Consider the following 21883-nt stretch of genomic DNA (forward strand, 5'->3'; position numbering starts at 1 on the left):
ATTTCGTTAAAATAAAATTAATGACGGTGCCCTTCAATTTGAATCGGCACCTGTGTCGCCTAGGACACGAATAACACAATCATGGGAGCCGTGCCGCGCGTGCAGATGACGATGTGAAACAATTCTAGATTTGAAGTTGTCGTGACTGCAAGGATCCATACTCTTTGATTTTTTCGGTAAAGTCACGTAGTTAAAAAAAAATAAAATGAAAAACAAAATTAAATCACGACGTTTCGGGTGCAACACAAGCGTCCGTCTTCAGGTGAGGACAGACAGCGAAAGAACAACCGCCTAAGTCTGCCTTGGTTGCTTTTCATTTTTATTTTTTTACCTACGTTACTTTACCGAAAAAAACTCAAAATACTGATGTGAAACAAGCCTGGTAAACCCGGAGCGGTAGGTGGACCGCGAGCTGACGGCGTTTTTTGGCAAAAAAAACATTTTGAGTCAACGAGTTACGGAGCAGATGTAACGTGCGGCCAACCACACAAAGGTTGGCAACGCTCACAAAACACAGCGGTCAATCCCACTGCTGGCTGACCGCCTACCCAGCTTGTTTGACCAGCCCAAGAGGTTTTATTGTCGTTTGGTTTCTGACATCGCTCGCCCCGCCGCGCTGGAAGCTGCAGCCAGGAATCGAAACTCAGCTTGGGGCCCGGGTCCACAATGCAGTGCGTCACCACGCGTATCAATTTCTTTATGATTTTTAATAAAAGTCAACATGTCACAACATTACCAAGTCGTCATCGTCGTCATCATCATCACCATCATCATCAGTTATGCAACAATCCATCCGTCTCCTTGCGCAAGCTAATCTCACACTGCTCCGCGGTGGGGTTCCGCTGGAAGGTGGTGGTGGTGCAAACGGTGTTCGGTCATCACGTTAAAATACCTCTTCGTTTTTGCCACTTGAAGCACTACTAGCGAGTGAAATATCTGCGCCGGGCCCTGATGCTAAGTGGTGCCCACACGTCCGTGATGGTCGTATGCATCTGTCCGCCACATTTAATGACCACACTCAAAAAACGTGTGCTTCCCCACCATAGGAATGTGGAGTGGCTCGAGACTGCCGACGGAGTTGAGCGCCGTCTAACGCTTGTGGCGACGGGTCGGGAGACAAAAAACTTGAGTGTGAGCGCAACTCCATTCCCTTTCTTACACAGTTATGAAAACGGCAGGACGACTTGTAGGACCGAATCTTAAAAAGTAATCTGCGGCAACCTGTTGGGTGTACTTGTCAACGTCATCCCCCTCGTACGGTGCGGGTTTTCCTCCCGGCACTTCCCAAGTTTCCTCCCACGTGCAAAATACTGTAAGGAATTGGCCAAACATGTGACTCCACACTCGCTTGAGGAGGGGGGGGGCGGTCACACAGACTTGGTGAGGCATTCAGTTGACGTGGGTGCAAACATTGGCGCCTCGTGGTTGCGCGCTCGTGCGATACAGGTCGGCCAGGTCAATGCAAGCGAGCGGCGGTCCCGCTCGCGGGGCGAAAACCTCACGAACATTCGAAAAAAGAAAGTTAATGGCATTTGGTGATGTCGCTTAAACAAGATTTCGCGCCAACCGCTGATCCACCACCGCACGCGGCGGTCACCCGGAACAGCAGCGGGTCCACACCCACGCGTGTCCAAGTGCGCAAAGCAACGAGCGAGCAACTCAAAGTGTAACGATGGAAGGGGTGGTAGGGGTTGAGCGCGGTGCGCGCGTTCAAACGACCCACGAGGGTCGTGGTGCCGTCCAGCAGGCGGAGAGGGTAGACCCGACAAGGCCCAGCGCCAATTCGTCTCGCCGCCAAGTGGTTGGCAGAAAGTGTTTTGAGATACGGGAGGATATCTCTTGCTTTTCTTTGCTCACTAACGCTCACGCGTGCGCGCACACGAACGCAAATGACACGGGGAAAGGATCCAACGCTTAGAGAAAAAAAAAATGAAAGATTACAGTAAAACGATTTCGTGATCACACAAATTTACAGGTGAAGCATAGAAAACAAACCACTCGGTAATTTGCCAAAATTCCCTTCTGAAATAAATGTTTTTCGTCACTAAAACTCGGCGAGGCTCTCCTGGGCAAAGGCGTATTAATGGTAGCTATTTATATAAAACCAAACAACCAAACAATAACTAAACGCAACTGGATTACCCTTCTTCACGTTGCTGTATTCCCACGGGAGCCAATGGGTCCCGTGCAATTTTGGCACGATACCCAACCCCACTGCCACCCAGCGTCTACACCGTTGCGTGCAACTCGTCGCTCGCCCATCAGCCGGCTGATAACCGATGGCAAAAGCGTCCACGTTGTCGACTGTGGACTCTTCAACAGCTGTGTGTGTGTACAGTCCAATCGCCTGGGTCAACTTGCACTGGGATCCAATTCCATCAAGAACACGATTCCTGTTCAACACCCACCCCCCTGTTCCCGCTGGTACGATCCGGACCAGACCACAGGGTCATCCGTCGCGCTGTAACACGCCCTTCGGTGGTAGCCGATGTCTTAAACTGAGCAAAGAAGCAAAAAGAAAACCACTTAACAACACTCCCGACACTCTCTTTACACCCACTTTTTCCAGCAAACTATTGGCATAACGTTTATACAGAAGCATTTATATTAATGTGTACATACATGGAATTGCAAAATGTGGTATGAAATTCCTTTTCTTTCCAGAAAGCCATTCGCACAAACCTCTACTCGCCACCGGTCCTGGCTATTACTATCGTTTTTAAAATGGCACTAATGTGGAGTTCGTTAACCGTGGTAACCGACCGACGGTAGGTCAACAGTGGTTTATGCAAATACAGTCGAGTGGACGGAGCGGCCGACGGAGGACACGTGAACGTTTCAGAGGGTCGCTGCAGAGATGAAGCGGCGGCCTCGGGCGTGACGCTGCGGCAGACGGAGACGCGGGTACTGTGTGCGTTGAGAAATACAGTCACCACATGCAGGGATACACAATAAATTATAATAGAAGATAAATATTCAACTGCTAAAACCAGGAAAAATCCGGGCGGAGAACGCCTCACCTTTAAAGGAAAAATGAGCATGGGGCAAAAAAAAATAAACATGTAGGAAATAAGCCCAGTACTGTATCATCCGAAGTTAGTCGTTTTGCAAAATATAATTATAGTTTTTTTTTTTTACAATTTAAAAAAACCATGAATATTAAAAATCCCATTAATAATGATAACAGCGGTGGAATAATAATAACTACGCACTCCCACAAAATAAAATGTTTTAAACGAAACCTACACCGGCCAATGAAGAGTGGTAAAGTACAGCCGCCTAACGTTACTGCACAAATTGTACCTCGACGCAAAGGTTCGCCACCACGGTTCCCGTGCAGCCCCGACACACCAACCACAGCTACTGCCACCACCGCCACTCGCATTAACATCCATTGCATTTACCGTTGCAATAGAGCGGGCGGGCACGCAGTCAGTGTGCTGCTTTAAATTGCCAGAAAACGCACCAAACCCCGCTCTCTCTCGTTCACTCACCGACTTGCCAACCGACGAGCGAGCGAGCGAGCAAACGGAGAGAAATCAACGTAGTGTGGGGGGGGTGGGGAAACCGGAGCAGCTGCCTTCACAGCGCTGAGGGTCGAGTGTTCCTCTTCGTGGCACTCGGAAGCCACCGAGTCCGCGAGCATTGTCGAGAGGCTCCGGCAGAACAGCCCCCCCCCCGCCCCCCCGTTGCGTGCCGCAGTCGCGTCAGTTACGTCTAGGCTGGGGGGGCCAGGTGACGGGGCCACGGCGGGGTCCCTCCGCTCGTTGGCGCGACACGCAAGAGTCACACTCGCGAGTCGCCACGTGCGGACAAAACCCCAACCGCCAGCGCCCTTCCTTTGCCCGCCATCGCCTCCGCCGCCGCCGCCGCCACCACCGCCGCACCACGGCCCTCACAAAAGGAAGGGGTTGTTGGTGCCGCCGGGCTGGCCAGACTGCGCCGACGAGACGTCGCCGGCCCACGCCAGCGGCTGCGGGGGCAACGTCCCCATGACGCCGGGGATGGAGAGGGGCATGTTTCCCATCATGCCCGGCGGCATCATGGGCAGGGCGCCGGGCATGCCCGGCATCACGGGCATCACGGGCATGCCGATGGGCAACGGGCCCATGCCGATGACGCCCAGCGGCGGGCCGCCCACGAGGGGCATGGGCGCGAGGGGAACGGCGCCGCCCGCAAACGCCTGCGCGGGCAGCCCCGGGCTGGAGCGCAGCTGGTTGAGCGTGAGCGACGGCGGCTGGTTCAGCTGGAACGGGTTGGTGGCCGACGGGGTGGACGAGGCGGACGGTGCCGGAGCCGGCGCCACCCCTGCAAGCGCGCGCGGTCGGACGGGTGCACAGGCGGATGAGCGAGAGCATGGGCGAGCGTGTGGGCGAAGATGTGGGTGGCGAGTGTGTAAGAACGTGCGTGAGTGGGCGAGGGTGTTGACGAGTGTGTGTGGGTGAACGAACACAGGTCAGGAGGAGCGTGGGTGTACTCGTTGGCGAGCGCGAGCAAGTTGGTGCGAGAGGGTGAGTATATTGGTGGGTATGTAGGTGAGGATGACTTGGTGAAGTGGTGGGTGAGTGCATGGGCGGGCACGTGGGCGAGTGCGACGGTTAGGATACCGATTGTGTGGACAAGTGCTAAGCGAGCACGTGGGTGAGTACATGCATAGACAAGTGAACGTGTTTTTTTACGAAAAAATCGTAATCGTCAGTTCAACTGGACGAACACCATCAGAATCGGCGTCAGCATCTACCTGTTCAAACAGGCAATGCGGCAGGATTAATCTCCAACCGTGGCCTTCAGCCAGTGGCAGAAAATTCCACATTTGAGCCATCCCACAACCGCCGCCTACGACTTTCCAAAACAGTCACTGCCCGCCCACCCGCGCGAGCCCACCGCGTACCCAAGAAGGGGTTCTTGGCCTGCGGGACTGGCGGCGGCGCCGACTTGCTGACGAGCGAGTCCAGGTTGACGAGCGCCGCGTTAGGCCCGAGGAACGACTCGGGGGTCTTGCGGCACGACGGCGGCGCCATCATGCCTTGCTGCGACAGCGAGTTCGACAGCCCCGACAGCTCAAAGGCGTCCGGGCTCCGGCTGCCCGAGTCGTCCCCGCCCAGCAGGTCCATGCCGCCTGCTCCAGACGAGAGACGCGCGCGTGGTCAGCCCTCTCCACCGCTGCAAAAGATGCCTGCTGCGTTCCCCCTACCAACCATCTCCCCCATCCACCGCCCACCTTCTCCCCCCACCTTACCAAGCAGGCCGTGCGATACCCACCACTTGGTCTGCCCGCTGCTGCTCGAGGAGGGTCCCCTTGCACTGCTTGCTACCGGAAGGACATTTGATTTGGGTGGACGGATGCACGAAAATTTAAAAAGAACCGCACCCAATAAAGCACGGGAGCCACGGTCGTCACTGCCATCGCCATGGCGCTGATGGTGGACAGAGCTGGAACGGTGAGTGGATCAAGTCGGTTAGTTGACTAAGAGTTGTAATCGACTACTTCATTGTGGTCTGATACTCGGACAAATGACTCGTCTCGTAGAGCTTGAGATAACGTTACTAGAATAAGTGTTTAAAAATAATCTTAACAGCTCTTGGGAGCAAAGAGATTCAAAATAATCTTAACAGCTCATTGGAGCAAAGAGATTAGTTCACGTGCAAGGAGTGATATGGATGCTAAAAGTACTGGACAATGAAAAATGGTGACGGTGTGTGGGTAGGTTCTTCATTCAGCAGGGGTAAGACAATGGCTGACAATGACAACAATAATGATGATGACAGCGTTGAATGGCTGTATCACACAGCCAATTTTGTCTTCTTCTGAACGTGCAGGAATTCTACAAAGAACATTTAGTGTCCCAGACTGAACGTAGCTGCACTATAATCTACACTTGCTTTTTTATCTGCTGACATTACTACCTAATAATGTCATTCCAACAAATACGCCGTGTTGCATTCCCATGCCACACTGGACGCACGTTAACTCTAACATATGTTACGCATTGTTGCACGACTCGCAGTCTGGAAAAGCTTGCTCCTGCCAGCGAGTGCCATGCGGGCAAAAACAAACGCCATGGCATAACGAATGTTGCATTCCTCTAGAACAGTGGTTCTTAACCTTTTTGGAGGTACTAAACCCCACCAGTTTCATATGCGCATTCACCGAACCCTTCTTAATTGGAAAAATAAAATATGATTTTTTCAAATTCAAAACATAGGTATATGTTTTACTGGTGCACAATCATATGAGTCGGATGTGTGTCTTAACCTCCGCCGAACCCCTGAGACTGACTCACCGAACCCCTGGGGTTCGATCGAACCCAGGTTAAGAACTACTGCTCTAGAACGTCACCTCACTCCTGAGCACGAGATGCACACGTTAAATTGACGTCACGTCTAACCTGATCAAAGGAGCGGACCCAACTCTGCTGCTGCCAGAATGGCAATTTCGTGCACTTTCATTCAGGCACATTAACAGCAGACACCCCCCCCCTTGCATGAGTTTGGTATTTTTCTTTTAAAACTGTTATGGGGTAAGTAATATTTATATTCGTTGGCTTAACTCCATGAGAAATGTTTTTTTCTTTTCAAATGTACGAGAGTTGTGCTTTTTTAACACGCACGCAATTCGTCACCAAGGCCTTTAGAGTGCATTAGGCATTATGAAGCTTTGCATTTCTGTGAAAAAGCAATAAATGCGGAGAGGGGGGCAAGCGGCATAAGCTACAGCCTGTAAGTTTTTAATGAATGAATGAACCGTCCCATAACTTTTCCAATAAAAAATAAACTAGAACGCACTTCGCCGGAAACATAACCGTAACACAACATCGAGACTCGGTCGGAACGACTAAAGGTGACGCAACGTCTAATTTGTCAATCTTTTAAAAAACAAATCTTAAATGAAAGACCGAGCTGACAAAGCACACCGTGCATCATGCACACACAACAGCATGTGGGGAAGCACCCCTGTCAATTTCAACCCTCCTCTGTTTATCAATCAATTACGCACCAACTTCTGAACTCAATAACAAAAAAAATCAGGTTACTTATTTATTGACTTGTGACAACGCCGATACAAATCAGAGAGAAAAAGAATAACCTCCTAAAGGGTTTACCGCTGCCCAATTATCTGCATTTTACATAAATAATAAACACTTAAGCTCCATGCCACCCACTGCGTACTCCCTGCGCCCCAGCTAATGACCTACCTTGCCAACGCTAACGAGTCATCTGCAGCGCTCGCGTTTCCTGGCAACTGGACGCCCGCTGCGTCCCGAAAGGTTTTTGTTATTTTTGTTTTATTCTGAAACCGGGAGGCGGTCAGGAAGCTCCGGAGGTCAGAGCACGGGTACTGACACCGCCGAGATCCTGGGACAACATCCAGGTTTCAGCCGCCCCGTGATCAACTCGTGTTCGCAAGTGTGGGGAGTTGATGGTCCCAGTCCGGTCATCCATCACCGTGTGTATAAAAAAAAAATCACCACGTAAAGTTTTGGCTCTGCACTGGATTTGGCTAAACTTGCAACTTAAAAAAACAATTTGGTTTGACTCATGTCACAATACTCTGTGGGAAAGTTCCACGCCTTAGCGTCACCTGAAGGAATCTCAGGTGTAGCCCTGTGATATTCGCTTCTGTGGGCCGCTACCTAACACGTACGGGATTGCACTGCTCAATAGAACCATCATCACATGACGTGGACAACAACAGCATGATTGGAGTGAAATTGAGAAAAAAAATTATTACGTCAGAGAATTATTTAAAGTCACTTCAAATCGGCCTCGTTTAACCCAACGCTGAACATTAAAGTTACGTGAAGTGTACGATAATCAAACTGAAACGTTTTATTCCTCAAAGTTTGAAATAATAAAAAAAAACTTAGAAAAACTAAAAAGACAAAACAGTCATCGGTGACAAGACTGAATCCATCAACTCACTACAACGCACCTCCGATTAGCACGCTTGGCTACGTAAAGTGCAAAGGATGATTAAAATGTACAGAAATACAACACACGCACCCAGGCCACCTTGGCTGTATTGCATCTCGACTGTCCCTTGAGCCAATACCTGACATTCACCGCGAAGTGACGGTGACTACGGCACCTTGTGCCAGGCAAGGTACACTGAGGCCACGTGAAGTTTCGAAGGCTCGCCAACAGGGGGTCACGGGACAGACCCAGCAGGTGCCATGAGTCGGCTTACCGAGATGGCCGGCAGATGCACCAGCTGTGCTCCCCCTACTGTGCCAACTTGAACCAACCTCGGCCGAACATGCGCGGCCCCCATCAACGGGGAAAAGTGCTAACACTCGCCAGAGGCTGCCGGTAACCCGCACGCCCGACAGGCACGCGGGCGCTACGACATCGCGAGCGCTCAGCGCCCACCTGCCATGCCGCGGTGTCCTCGCGACGACGAGCGGATGCTGTCGAATTCCGAGAGGTCGTCCCCAGCCGAGCCGTTCACCCCTGTGAAAGGGTCAAAGGCACCTGCGTGACACAAAGACAGAGATACCCAACCCACCTATAGCCGTGTAAAGCATAATGGGGGGGGGGCGGGTAGGTGTGGTCAACGAGCATCTATCAACGCCGGCGGGGGCATCCAGAGGGCGGTCTCGTCGTCAGCACCACACGCCCCGGCCAGCTTTATGCTAAGACAATTCAAAAGGATGAGTTGACCAAGGAAAGCCCCAGGATCGGTTCAGATGATCGCCACCAATGTAAGCCGTAGCCAGGAATGGAATTCGGGTCGCCGGTTTTTTGGTAGCGCAGTGCAACTAAACCAGGCTCGCCATGCGTAGTGTTTGTGTCACGATGCTCGTTAAAGACAAGTCAACCGTGTAAAAAGAGAACACCTAAAAGCCAGGTGACGGTGGCGATGATGGAAAAATTGTGAATGGTGCTTCAAAGGTTGAGTGTCAACTCAATGCGATGCCGTAAGAGCGGTCCTTGACAAATTAGTTGACAACTTAACGAGGGAAGACTTACTGGTGGAATAGCAGTCTGTATGTTGAACTTCCTTCGCACCGTACGTAGCCAACCGTGCTAATCGGAGGCATGGGCTAAATCGGAGGTGCGGAGGGGCCTAACATTTTACTTATTCCACATGTAAGCTATGTTTACTAAAACTATAACCAAGTGGTCGCCCGATTTGTGGAATGCCCATGCTGCGACGACCGGCACCTCCACGAACTCTCCGCCAACACTCGAGCGCCACTCGCCTGATTGTGACGACGCTGGGGAGGGCATCGACCCCCACGGGTCGGCCGGCTTCGCCTGCGACGGAGTGCCCCCCCCGCCCCCTCCCCACGGGTCCGCAGCAGCCAAGGGCTTGGAGGGCGGGGGCCCCCAGGGGTCGGAGTGCGCCGAGCGCGTGGGCGAGGGTCCTCCGATGCTGATGCCGGCGCCGCCGCCTGTAGCGTTCCACGGGTCGGCAGCCTTGGGCTGGGACGTGAGCCAAGGGTCCGGCGCCGACACGGCCTGGACGCCGGCTCTGCCTGCGCTCACCCCGAGACAGCGACGAGGTTTACACGCGCACGTACGTCACCGACGTCATCGTCGCCGTCGCCAGCCAGGAGCAATGCACTGCTGGAGCGCGCCGCTTCACGAACATCGATGGGGCGTCCTACCGCGCGACAGCCCGCCGTGTGAACGCGGGGACCAGGAGCCCGTGGTGCACATCGTCTCCGGGTGCGAAGTGCGTCAGGTCAGGGCGTGCCGGGCAGGCTGGTTGCCCTGTGCGTGCTGGAGGAGGAGGCAGTCTTGCGGCTGTGCGGCTACGTGGGCTTACGTCCACTCGCATAACATCGACATGGAGGTGTATTTATTTAATTACATATATTTTCTTACGTGTCTGGTGCTCTGTGTGAAAGTAACGCGAAAAAGCGTTCGCGAAATAAATAACACACTGCTGAATGAAAGCTTCCCCCGCCCCCCCCCCCCCCAAAGCTATCAATCCACTGCCGGTGAAGGCCACTATGGCCGCAGTGAAGTCTCCGATTCGATTAATTGCAATGCCATCCTTACTTGGACACCAGACAAAACACCTCAACAAAGTACAGCGGCTTCAAAGCAACCTGTCGCAAGATGTCTGGGGCATTAGGCACGGTCATATGGCTTCCATTCCTTCGCCGAAAACTATGCACCGTTCAGACACCTCGCTTCCGAGCTCCGTCGCCATCCAACGCGCCCGATTTACGCGAAGCACGCACGGCGCTATAAATTGCGCTTACTATTTTCATACGTATTTCTCAGCCAGGATGAAAGCGAATAAAACGTTCAAATTACAATAAATCCCGCACAAAGGTGCAAAGTGTTTCCTGGGAGCCATCCCAAAGCTATGTCCCTCGTGGCAGCAGACGTGAATCGTGGTCACGTGGGGTACGCTCGCAACTTTTTTTGGTTCACAGGCGGCGCCCGATATCTGTGAAAAAGAGCTTTATAGCTCATCGGATTCGTCCAGTATAAAAAAAAGACCCAAAGCAGATGATACCTGGGTATGATCTTCCCCGCCCTAAACCGCATCGCACAACCATGTTAGATGGGGATACCCGATGCACAAATGGAAAATGTTAAACTCTCCAGGAGTAGTGTGCGACTGCGGTCAATCAGAACAGACCTACCATGTATAACGATGCCAATACTTGATCCACAAATACGCAAGCAATGCTGCTGATGGTCACAACGCGTGGAGTGATTCACCAAACTCCTTTGCAAGTCAATAAACTGTCTGGACTCGGGGTATAATTTTTATCGCACTGTTGGTACCATCTGTCGGTACTACCTGTGTCTCTTCGTCTAGTCTGTAGGGTTTCTTACAGTCTCGTCGACACTCTCGTGTTGATTGTACGTCTCATCCGTACTATCTCATGCCTAGTTTCATCCGTACTGTCTGTACTGTGTGCGGCTCTGTACTGTGCATCTCAAACACATTAGAGAGTGTTGTCAGTAGTCTCGTTTGTCACGTCTTGTTTATACTCCGATGTAACCAGCGTCTCCTTTGTTTTCTCTAGTCCGTGTGTGTCTAATTTGTAGTTTATCACGTTTGTACCGTCTCGTTTGTTCCATTTCATCCCGAATGTCTTTTTATTTGAACTGTCCATCATCTCTCGATTGTGCCATCCTATTAGTACCACCTCACGTGTACACTCATCGCACCCGTGAGCCTAACTAAAGTTACGTTGCTAAAAAAACTACGAAACATGATTAATCTATACACACATGCACAATCCTAGTAGGTACAAATGCATTTTGGTCAATTAATCAGGAATCGTTCGCAGAGCCCAACACCAACATTTCAACTTCCGCCACCGCAACATGGGCAAGCGACGCGTTAAGTTCGCATGGAAACGATCGACCGATTCCTGTTAACACGGCCCGGTGTTTTTCACGGGGAATTACCGTGATCACCAAAGGTGCCACAATGATCGTGAGCAAGTGATATCGTCATCATTATCATTCGCTGTGTGCTGGTATTGATGACTATTACTGAATCATAATTTTTTTCATTAAATACAAAATTGACATTTCAGATATCTATGATCTCTCCGGGTTTTTTTTCAACTACCAAGATACAGGACCTCCGTATATAAGTTGCCGTCTAATTTGTGTAGTTTTTCCAACAATGACAGCAAAGTTTTTGGCATTTTCTTGGCAATAGACATAAGCGAAAGAGTGTGCCTGCCCAAACCAACAATGGGCCGCGTGAATTGAGCAAGGCTCGCTGGCAGGAGGTCAAGGGGCAGACCTCGGACGTACAGCTTAACCGAGAAGACTGGCAGATGCACCACCTGTACTTCCCACTGTGCCAATTTGCTGCGTTTTAGCCACATGGCGCTCTGCTCATTGTTGAGCGTCGCTTACTTGCCCCCTCCCAACTGCCCAGTAGCGTCCTCCACTAGCCTCCTCCACAGAGGCCGAGTTTGACACTGGCTGATAACAGTCATCGGGAAAGTCCAAGCCATACACAAATGTCCTCCGTACAGACTTAACAGACTGTAGGAGCAAGTGCTGTTGACTAGCATCTATGAAGGCTGGCATGGTATACCCCACCAGGTACTCATTTGAGACTGGGTCGACCTCGGGGTGGCCTAAGACCGGTTCAGATAACCATCACCGGTGTTGGCCAATGGAAATCGAACTCAGGGTTTGAAGTGTGGCACGCGAACCGCTATACCACTGCTCCACCCAATTAATACACGCTCACCCTCTCACACACAAACACATACGCACCCGCGATGGTTGGCCAGGGGTCAGCCTGGGCGCCCCCGGCAGCAGCCGCCGCCCCCCACGGATCGGCCTGGGCCGGTGGGGGAGGAGTAGCGCCCCACGGATCAGCGCTGGGCTGAGGGACGGTCGGCCTAAACGCGTCCACCAGGTCCAGCAGGGAGCTCTGCCGGCAGAGGAGGTGACGGGAAACACAATAAAACGTATTTTTCGCCAAATCTCGTTACACGTGGGCTGTCCCTGTTTTTGCGGTCGGTTAAAATTAGTTTTGCCAATGCAGCACAGCGGACACTACGCGACGGTCGGGGTTCACGCAGATTTGTAAAAACCTTGAGGGCGCTGCGCACTATCATGTACCGCCGGAGGACCTTGGACTTGGGAGTGATCGGGCAGCCAACAGGGCACATCAACGACGCCTCCGTCACTTTGCATGAACTAGAGATGGGATATCCAATTAAGTTATTTATTACTCTATCGATTATCAGTTCGATTATTCAACTTAATCAACTAACAAACACAGATGTAGAATAAACCCCGTCCATGCCTTGCAGATTCCAAGTGAAGTTGCAGTGTTGTCAGCATTATTATCATTGTCATAATCATCATAGATGTCTGCAAGCTAAGTGTGCAGATTGTGGCGAGTCTTAATGACCCAAACAGTGTGTAATTACGCATGTTAAACTTCTTTCCCACCGTACGTAGCCAACCGTGCTCATCGGGGGTGCGGGGAAGGACAACAAACTAAACACAAAAATCAGTTCTAAATAAGTGAGTTTTAAATCGAGATTTAAAAGTGCATAGCTCCAGTGGCTTCCTAATATCAAAAGGATGAGCGTTCCAGACGGCCGCAGAAGCGCATCTAAACGCGTGCAATGTGGTGGCAAGTGTTTTCTCGACGGTTAGCCAAAAGCTGCTGCTGCGAAGATGACTGGAGTTCGTGTAATGGTTTATGTTCTTTGGCAAGAACGGCAAGATATTGTGTTTCATTTGTGGCGCGCACGTTGTGTGCAATGAGCACGACCTGACAATGCATTCGTTCGGCAACCGGAAGCCAACGAGGAAAATTGGCTTGCGTCACACACGATGTCAATGCATTGTGCACAACGATAGCCAGCACACCGCGATTACACGGTGTCACCGCGATCGTCCACACGCCTCTCTGGACCCGTTAATCGCGTGCGACAATGGCAGGCACAGTTCTGCCTCCGCAGCGGATGGGATGGGGGGAAAAAAAACCTGCGGCCTGCCGAGTTTCGCCGGGCGGCTTGAGGTTGCACAGTGAAAACGAGGCACGAGAGGCCGACGAAGAAAAATGCATGTTACGGGCACGTCGTCTTTTTGTTTTAGATCCCTCGCTCGCGATCTTTGCAGTTCGGTTCGCGACAGCGCGACGCCGTCGTGCCGTTAACCCAGTCGCGCGGTAACGCCTCACCCTTCGCACGCCTGGAGCGCGGTTTATACTGCTCGCCGTCAACTTTGCCCCCGGGCCCCTTGCGAAAGACTCGCTGCTGAATCTCAACAGATTCCCCGCCTGCTTCGACGAGACAACCAACTTAAAGATGCAACCCAAAAAGTAACCCGGCTTCCATTTTGCAGATCTTTACCCAGGCTGTGTGTGTTGCAGGGTGGTCAACCTGGGATTGAAGGTTTGATAACGAGAACATGAAAGGATTTAAGTGTGATTTAAGAAGCATTCTCCAGTGACATCACCCTAATGGCATAGTAAGGATCACACTCAATTATTTAAAAAGTTGTTTCTGGCTGGCTGACAGTCTGAAGCGTGGGCGGGCAAGTGCGCGGTGGTGACGTCACCGGCCATCACGCAGGGTTGGGCCGGGTCCGTGCGTCGCGCTGACGGTGGGAATTTATTTTATGAAGAGCGAGAGGCAGTCGGTCATAGGCGCAGGAAAAAAGGGAGTCTTAAGATTTGACTTGAACAGGGGCAGAGAATCAACGGCCCGGATGGCTGAGGGAAGGGAGTCCCCAGTTTATGGAGGCAAAAGAGGAAAATGAGCGAGAATGGAACATGGGGTAATTTGCCAGCACGCATTTCAGCTTTTCTCAGACAGTGGTGCTGGGTAAATTTCGATTTAAAGCTTTCGTGACTGCAGGGATTCATCTTCTTCATTCTTTCGGTAAAGTCACGTCGAAGGGAAATAATAAAATACAAATAAAACATAATAAAATCCACCTGAGGACGGCTGCTTGCGTTGTGGCCGAAACGTCGTGAGAATTGGATTTTATTATGTTTTATTTTTATTATTTTATTATTTCCCTTCTACGCCACTTTACCGAAAGAACCAAGAAAGTGGCGCTGGGTGTGAACGCGGCGCGTGCAGCGAGAGTGGCGACAGGCGCAGACCTCCTCCTTCTTGGCGGCGAGCTTGGCCCTCTTGCTCTCCTCAAGCGCCATCTGCAAGCGCAGGTCGTCCCCACGTCGCATCCGCTCCTCCTGGTGCCACAAGCGTGGATATACGTGTGGACACGGACACGCAGATACACACACGTACATTATACATACACGCACATCAACACGCGCGCGCAGATACACGCACAAGCGCACACCAGACGTGTATATGAATGTATACAAACGGCACTCTCGCACAAGTCACACGCGCGCACAAGGCACACACAATTCAGGCATACACACGCACACGAGACACACGGACAGACACACACAAGCACACACCCGCGGACAGCGCACACGTATGCACAACGTGAACAAACACACGCACAACAGCACTTTGGACACGTAAAGAGCTGGCACAGAGAGGCCGCATAACCGCACGATTTGACAAATCTGTCGCCAAGCCTTACCGGGAAATACTATGAAACGACACTGACATATTATGGACCGAGTTAACCATAGGCTGTACAGAGCAGAATCATGAGCATGTCATTTCAACGGTCGCTGCAGCTGCACATTCGTTTCATTGCAGAGAACCCGCAGGAGAAAGAGGATGATGTCCCGAGGATGGAAGTGTTAATCTCAATTGGCGTTCATTAGTGGTGGGTTTTATTATTATTTTTTTGCGCAGAGGAAGGGCGGGGATTTTTTTCGTTATTCTGCTTCCCGACAACGATCACAAGTGAGAAACGGGTGTCGGTGAGAAACGGCACGTGTGGCAGATCCCAAAGTCGACCGAGTTGTTGAACAGCTGCGAGGGCGTTTGGAAGTGTGCTTCCGTTGTCATCGTTCATTCCTTCCTTTTAACCCGCTTAACAAAAAGGCAGAACACGACACAACATCGACGTGACCCCGAGGGGAGGAAGAAAAGGTTGCAATTTTTTTTTGCTATGCTCGTTCGTTCATTGGGGTTGACCCGTGAGATTGCTTGTCCTTCACACTTTAGATCCCCGATTTGGGAAGTAATGGTGCGAAACGTTGAAGCAGGTAATAATCAATTGATTATCAGTCAATCGAGTGAAGTTAGAAGAGTCATGAGGCAATCAATCAGCAGCCTTGCAACCAGCCTTTACAACAGCTCCAGAACTTGCCAGGAAACCAGGGTCCATTTCATCACCACCACCACCGCCGCCACCGCTTTCACATTGGACAGTCTACGCGGAAACAAACCTCCGCATGCTAGTATGGCGGCATCCTGGCAGAGAACCAAGCTATTCTCTGTTTGCCCAAATCATAAAACAAGGTCTATTTGGCTTCAGTTACTTTAACGGTATATTTATGGGGTCAAAAATAAAACCACGGCTGTGCCATTGGCGTTCTGACCACACCTCACATGGTCAAATATATTAGCAGGAGATTTTTGTTGATGCGCAAAACTGGTGGTCACATTTCAGTGGACTTTCATCATTCAAAATTTTATTTACATGTTTTTTTTTAAAGACCAGTGAATGAGGTGATATGTTACTGCGAGCCATAAATTCAGTGTGGACAACTGCTTTGATTTGCCTGTCGACGGGACGGCCAACAACAAATCCACCATGGCAAAATAAACAAAGAACAACGAATCAGCGGTGCGGTTTATTTTCTGTCCCTGGTTTCCCAGCGTTCAAGGCTGCACAAAGCGCCGCCAACCAAATTTTTAAAAATCAAAATTGCCAAGAGTGAGGTCAGTATTAGTTCGTGGCGGAGGGTCAAAAGGATCAGTCAGCAGGTTAAGCCCCCGCGTTCTACCTTGTCATGCTCTTCTTTGCTCATACTCAGCGCAAGCTGCAGCTGTAGCTCTTCATCGTTGGCGGGAGGGGCCCGCGGGGCCGTCGGCTACAGTGCAGAGTATTAGAGAGGGTGTTAGCGCGCGCGCACGCACACGCGCGCGGACGCATGCACGCCCGCCCGCTCGCTCGCCGGCCGGCCCGCCCGCCCCGCCTGTTGGCTCACTCACTCGCTCACTCACTCGGCTGCCCTCCCCGGGCACTGTGGACACACCAGGCGAGTTCAGAAGCGGCAGCAGAACCGCACGCGGAGCCGGCGCTGTAGTCGGAAATACCGCTGCTCTGCAAAACAGTGCTTAGGGCTGATCGGCAGGTCTGGCCCTAACCCGAACCACAACGCTTCCCCCCCCCCATCTCCCTTTCCCATACATCTTATGTAGCACCAATTACCACCGCACCCAGTGGGCCTTAAACTAACTCTGATTGGCAGCAGCCGCAGTATTTTTCAGAGCAGCGGCATTTTGCACGACGGCGCCAGCATGCGTCCGTGTTAGGGGGCCGTAACGACTCACTGGTTAAAAAACATTTTAATTTTTTACGCTCATAATGCAAGAATCAAATAGTGTACGGCCAGAATTATTATTGTTGATCGATACAAGTTAAAAGTCTTCTTTTGTCTTACCCACTACACATTATAAATGCAACACACGGCACTGTTGACAATTGAATTGCGGCTCCAAACCTTTGCCAATCGAACCACGAAGGGGGTGAATCGTTACTTCCCGACCAAGTTTAGCCAGGCGAGGGAAGGAGGGGGGGGGAAACGAGGTAAATGAGGCAAGAGTACGACGGACAAACAACGTGGCGTTTGCTTTCATAAATCGGCGCCAAAAGACGATGAGTAATTATAAACAAAGCCGTCAGTAAACATTCTAGAGGTGGCAGTTGTTACATCACCAAAAGGGCGTGCCTGTGAAAATGCACATCACCAAAAAAAACAACAACAACCGCTTGCACACTGCATATATACGTGGTCAACTACAGAGTCACAGAATTAAGGCCACGGGATATAGATTCCCATTGTGTTGCAATTGGATGATCGATGTGGAATGGTGTTTAACAGTGTCGCACCGTGCTTTGATAGAAAAGTTGAAAATTATCTTTCCGTGACATCGCAGAAGTGGCAATTCCATAAAATACAGAATTGCTGATATAAAACACACGAACCGAAGACAAGGAGCGCCACCGGGCCTTGTAAACTGTCAGGCAAGTACTATTAGTGAGCACCTATTAAGGCCAACGCACAGCAGGGGATGTTAGGGCCACAGCACCATGCATATGCCTGACTGCAATTGATTTTTAGGCCACGTCAACTCAGGGGGAGTCCCAAGCATTGGTTCAGATATCAGCTTCCACTGGAGTTACACAATTTGGGAAATTAAACCTCAGCCCACTGGGATAGCAGAGCATTGTGCGAACCATTATGCCACCATTCAGTAGCCTATATACACAAATATCCCCCCGTATAGCCTTACCAGACTGATGGGGCAAATTTTGTTAGCGAGCGCCTATGAAGGCCAGCAGAGCACACGAGAGGGGTGGGTGGTGGGCCAGAACCACGCCCAGCTGCCTTTGTCTCCCTAGTGGTCATGTTTACACATCGCACGAGGTACTAATTTGCGGCTAAGACAACCTAGGGCAGGCGCATAACTGGTACACAGATAATTGTCACCGGTGTTGACCGTGAGTGAAAATCGAACTCGGGTCGCTGGGTTCACAAGGCAGTGCGCACTAACTGCTGCACTAGGACGCTGGGTTCGTAATCACTGCGCCACCGCGTCCCATCGAAGACACACACAGACAGGCAAATAATAATCAACTCCCACTGGGACGATTATATTTACATGTTTGCGTGGATAATAATAGAGTTCATAGATCAATTTACAAATTATGTACATGCCTAGATATTATGTAGTGGTCATAATGAACGCGGTGAGTTTCATCGTTTGCAACTCGTGCTTGTAAACAATATATATATTTTTTAACACGATTATATACATGTACAGTGTAGATGTAGGAACATAGTAACGTAGGATGGGAACAATGCAAAAACATCACCCACCCCACCAACCCCACCCCACCCCCTCCCAGCCGCCCCCATCCCCCCTGGGGTGATCCCATCCTGCCAGCTTGGCTCACACATTCACATGGGATCAGTTTACGAGCGCAACACCAGAAGTCTTTAGAGCGCTGGGTGGCAGTAAGGGGGGCGGGTGGGGGGGGTGGGGGTTTCCTGTTAAAAAAAAAACCCAAAAGACACGAGGGGGGTGAGCAGGGTGGGTCAGGGAGCAGTAGGGGGGGGGGGCAGCTGCCAGACCAGACGTTCTCGCCGAGACGACATCCGACGCCGAATTATGCCTTCTTCTCGCGGACGCTCAAATCGGCGGCACGTGGAGCCAGGTACACACTCTCGCGTCTCGGGAAATCAATCGGCCGCTCGAATCTTCGAGTATTCGACGCGCCTCTCTCTCTCCCCCTCTCGTTGTGTCTCGGAAGCCATTAAGGCCCCCCCCCCACCCCGCGTGGGTGTTTTGTTTCGGCCGTGTGTAATAAACCTAAAAGGGCACTTCGAGACGGGACGGGCCAGGCAAAGCCCACCTACCAAGATCCCGGCGGGCATTCTTGGTCAAAACGAGTTTTCTAACGCCGATAAAAAAAAAACGTCTTTCGGTAAAGATAACAATGCGAGGCCCTCGCGGGTATGTCACGCATTTGAATGTTACCCTCGGCGGAGCAATGACTGAACATCTCTACGCGAATTGTACCCAGTACACCGCGCAGTTCGAGCCCACTTCACACTCAGTGCCTTGGCGAGCTTAGTGACTTCCTGACCAGTAGTGTCCCCTCGAGTCTGGTTCAAACATTGGTGCAATCTCCCGAGTTATGGCAGTGAGTAATAGAATTAGTGTTTTTTTACACACGTGAGTTGCTTAACCACTGTCAAACTCGCAGCAATCGTACGTTTCACGAACATCATTGCATGTACAATGTCCGAGATAACAGACCCGTGCTTTGCGCTTGTTTCAGAAGGGATGTGGCCAGCCGTAATGCCTCAATGGTAGACCAAAGTGACGTGTTTTACTGGTAGGAACCTCCTGGTCACACCAGCCCACAGGGGATTATTGTGTCCGTCCGTCCGTCGTGCAGGGAGGGGCTGGGTGGGGCGGGAGGGGAGGGGCTGGGTGGGGAGGGTGGGGCTGGGTGGGGAGAGGCTGGGTGGGGAGGGGCTGGGTGGGGAGGGTGGGGCTGGGTGGGGGGTGGGTGGGGCTGGGTGGGGAGGGGCTGGTCACCCCGTGGTGCCCTTATAAAACTCAACGTTTAACCCACTCACGCCGGCTTGTGCCCGCCCTCACAATCGGGCATATTTGCGGAATACACCACGCCGCCGTTGACTCTGGCCATTGACTGAGCAACCCAACGTTCCTACCAGTTCCCTCCGCAGGAATGTGTTTCATTGACTTAGTCATAACCACCCAAGGGTGAACTGTGTGGTGACGGGACGGGGCACGTACAATACGACGGGCGGCTCATTTGCTGCCAACGCGACACCAGCGCAGGTCGCCCAGCGCGTGACTCACGAGCCAGATTACGCAAGCCAGTGTAAGGCGCACTCACCACCCCACACGTCACGCCGCAAATAAGACCTCCTCACTCAATGCATCTCTCCGATCCCTCCGTTCAGGACATTGTTACGAGATGGCCAGAGTACATGATCTGGGATTCTAGGTTTGTTTCTCACAACCCAGTGGCCAAATACTTCAGAAAGCATTGCCCTCTAGGGGGTCACGATGCTTCGATTAATACTGACAGGTGAAGCTCACCATTCACACATCGAATTGTTTGTTAAAGAATAAATGTTGTTCAACTTGCGTCACATGGCCCTTGCAGCTGTTGAGATAGTTATATTCACAAAAACATTTTATATCGGTTATTCAATCAAATCGTGACCCTGAATCGTGACACTTCATGGAATCGTCGGGAAGCCAATCCTTACACCCTTTATGCCAAACCTTGAATAGACTAACCTCTTGCCCAATCTCCCCCTCGCGCCAGAAAGCACAGACGTAAACGCTACGCCAAATGCTCTTTGCACATCTGCACCGTTATTGCATCACCTAGTAATTACGAAAAGCACCACGTGCAACAGCTAACACTTGAAAGCAGTGACAATTCATTAGGAGGGGACCCCGTTACTCTCCGAATGAACACCAATGTCCCCCCCTCCCCTTGTGCCTATCCATTCATCAAGGGCACCTCTTGGTGGTGGCTTGGGACACACCAAGGGTCAACGAGGGCAATTCCCATTGATGTCACTACACCACCGCTTCCTCCCTTCTGCCAGATCCCGCGGTGGTTGCAGTCAACGCCTAACCTCCAAGGTCTGCTCTTACAGTTCCCCCCATCACTCAGGATGTTTTACATTGAGAGTGAGATTACAGGTTTCATTCGAGCAAGGCAGCCCCGGGCTTGCTGACCCATACGCTCCTCATCAATTCCTGGAATCACTGCTATTAAAGGGACACCGCTGTGCTATTTCACACGAGGGTCATTGTTTTGTGGAGTTTTTCCAAGGCCTTCGGTGCACACACTCTGGAATTAAGCTCAATTTCACGTCTCCCCACCCCCCCCCCCCCCCTGGGTAAGCAAACCGAGCCGGGCGAGGTTTTTTCTGAGAGCGTATATGTCAGCACGGCCATGACATGCTTGCCAATGTTATACATGCAGCTTTCTGTAAATGCACCGCAAGTGAGCGGCGAAGATCATGGACTGCACATTATTCAACAAGTTGCTGTACTCCCGACGAAAGTGTCAGACTATCGAGCTGAACAGCTCAAAATGTGAATTACTTTTGTAAAATGTGCTACAGCCAAATGCACTCATGTTATTACGAAGGAGGTGAATGAGGTTTTGCAAAGCAACGGCTGAAAGTGAAAGCACGTCGATGTATGTATGCGTAAAGGCTTACGCACACGTGTGCACATCTATGCCTATGCAGCTACCTTGACCGAGTATTATGGGTACACTGATGCATTTATCCATCAATATTGATTCTTCAGCACATGCATCCATGGAATCGTTTTGAGCGTTCAAGCAAACAATGGAAGGTTGCGAATTTGTGTGGGTCAACTCTGGCCATCACTCTACAGTGGTTAGTCGACAGTGATGAGTCATTCCTTTAAATAGGAGCGTGGAATTTCCACCACTGGCCACAAAAGAGATAAATGGTGACCAATGCTTGTTTGAGCATGGACTTTGGCTCGTTGAGTAAACTGACCCAGGAGCCTCATGTAGTAGCAGTGATGATCATTTACACTGCTCAACCTTGTGCATGCTAGCGTTAAAGGTGCACCCATTCGCAACCCTGACAACTTTGCCGAACATTCAAAACATAAACACTGTCCTTTGCAAGATAAGAAAAGGTTTACTGTCTAATGCGTTTTCGTGTTGTACCACGGTGTTGTCTGGAAGCGTAGTCAGGAGCGCAATTCAATTCAGTGAA

At 51.1% G+C, this 21883-nt stretch overlaps 1 protein-coding gene across 5 annotated transcripts in view; it reads right to left on the bottom strand.

The window, feature by feature from the left end:
* Positions 1-1946: 1946 nt before the first annotated feature.
* The window catches only part of EPN2 (epsin 2), a 46161-nt gene continuing 26224 nt past the window's right edge, over positions 1947-21883 (bottom strand). For 2 of the 5 annotated variants that reach the window (XM_078872708.1, XM_078872709.1), the window contains exons 5-11: positions 16346-16432; positions 14570-14659; positions 12214-12373; positions 9204-9479; positions 8371-8472; positions 4892-5119; positions 1947-4308 (exon numbers count right to left, since the gene is read on the bottom strand). In XM_078872708.1, the coding sequence (XP_078728834.1) occupies positions 3896-4308; positions 4892-5119; positions 8371-8472; positions 9204-9479; positions 12214-12373; positions 14570-14659; positions 16346-16432 (1356 nt within the window). In that variant the 3' untranslated portion in view covers positions 1947-3895. The remainder of the gene's footprint in view (positions 4309-4891; positions 5120-8370; positions 8473-9203; positions 9480-12213; positions 12374-14569; positions 14660-16345; positions 16433-21883) is intronic. The other 3 variants (XM_078872712.1, XM_078872713.1, XM_078872711.1) reach the window with 2 other exon arrangements.

The sequence above is a fragment of the Lampetra fluviatilis genome, chromosome 35 (genome assembly GCF_964198595.1).
Source record: "Lampetra fluviatilis chromosome 35, kcLamFluv1.1, whole genome shotgun sequence".
In the NCBI taxonomy this organism is placed as follows: domain Eukaryota; kingdom Metazoa; phylum Chordata; class Hyperoartia; order Petromyzontiformes; family Petromyzontidae; genus Lampetra; species Lampetra fluviatilis.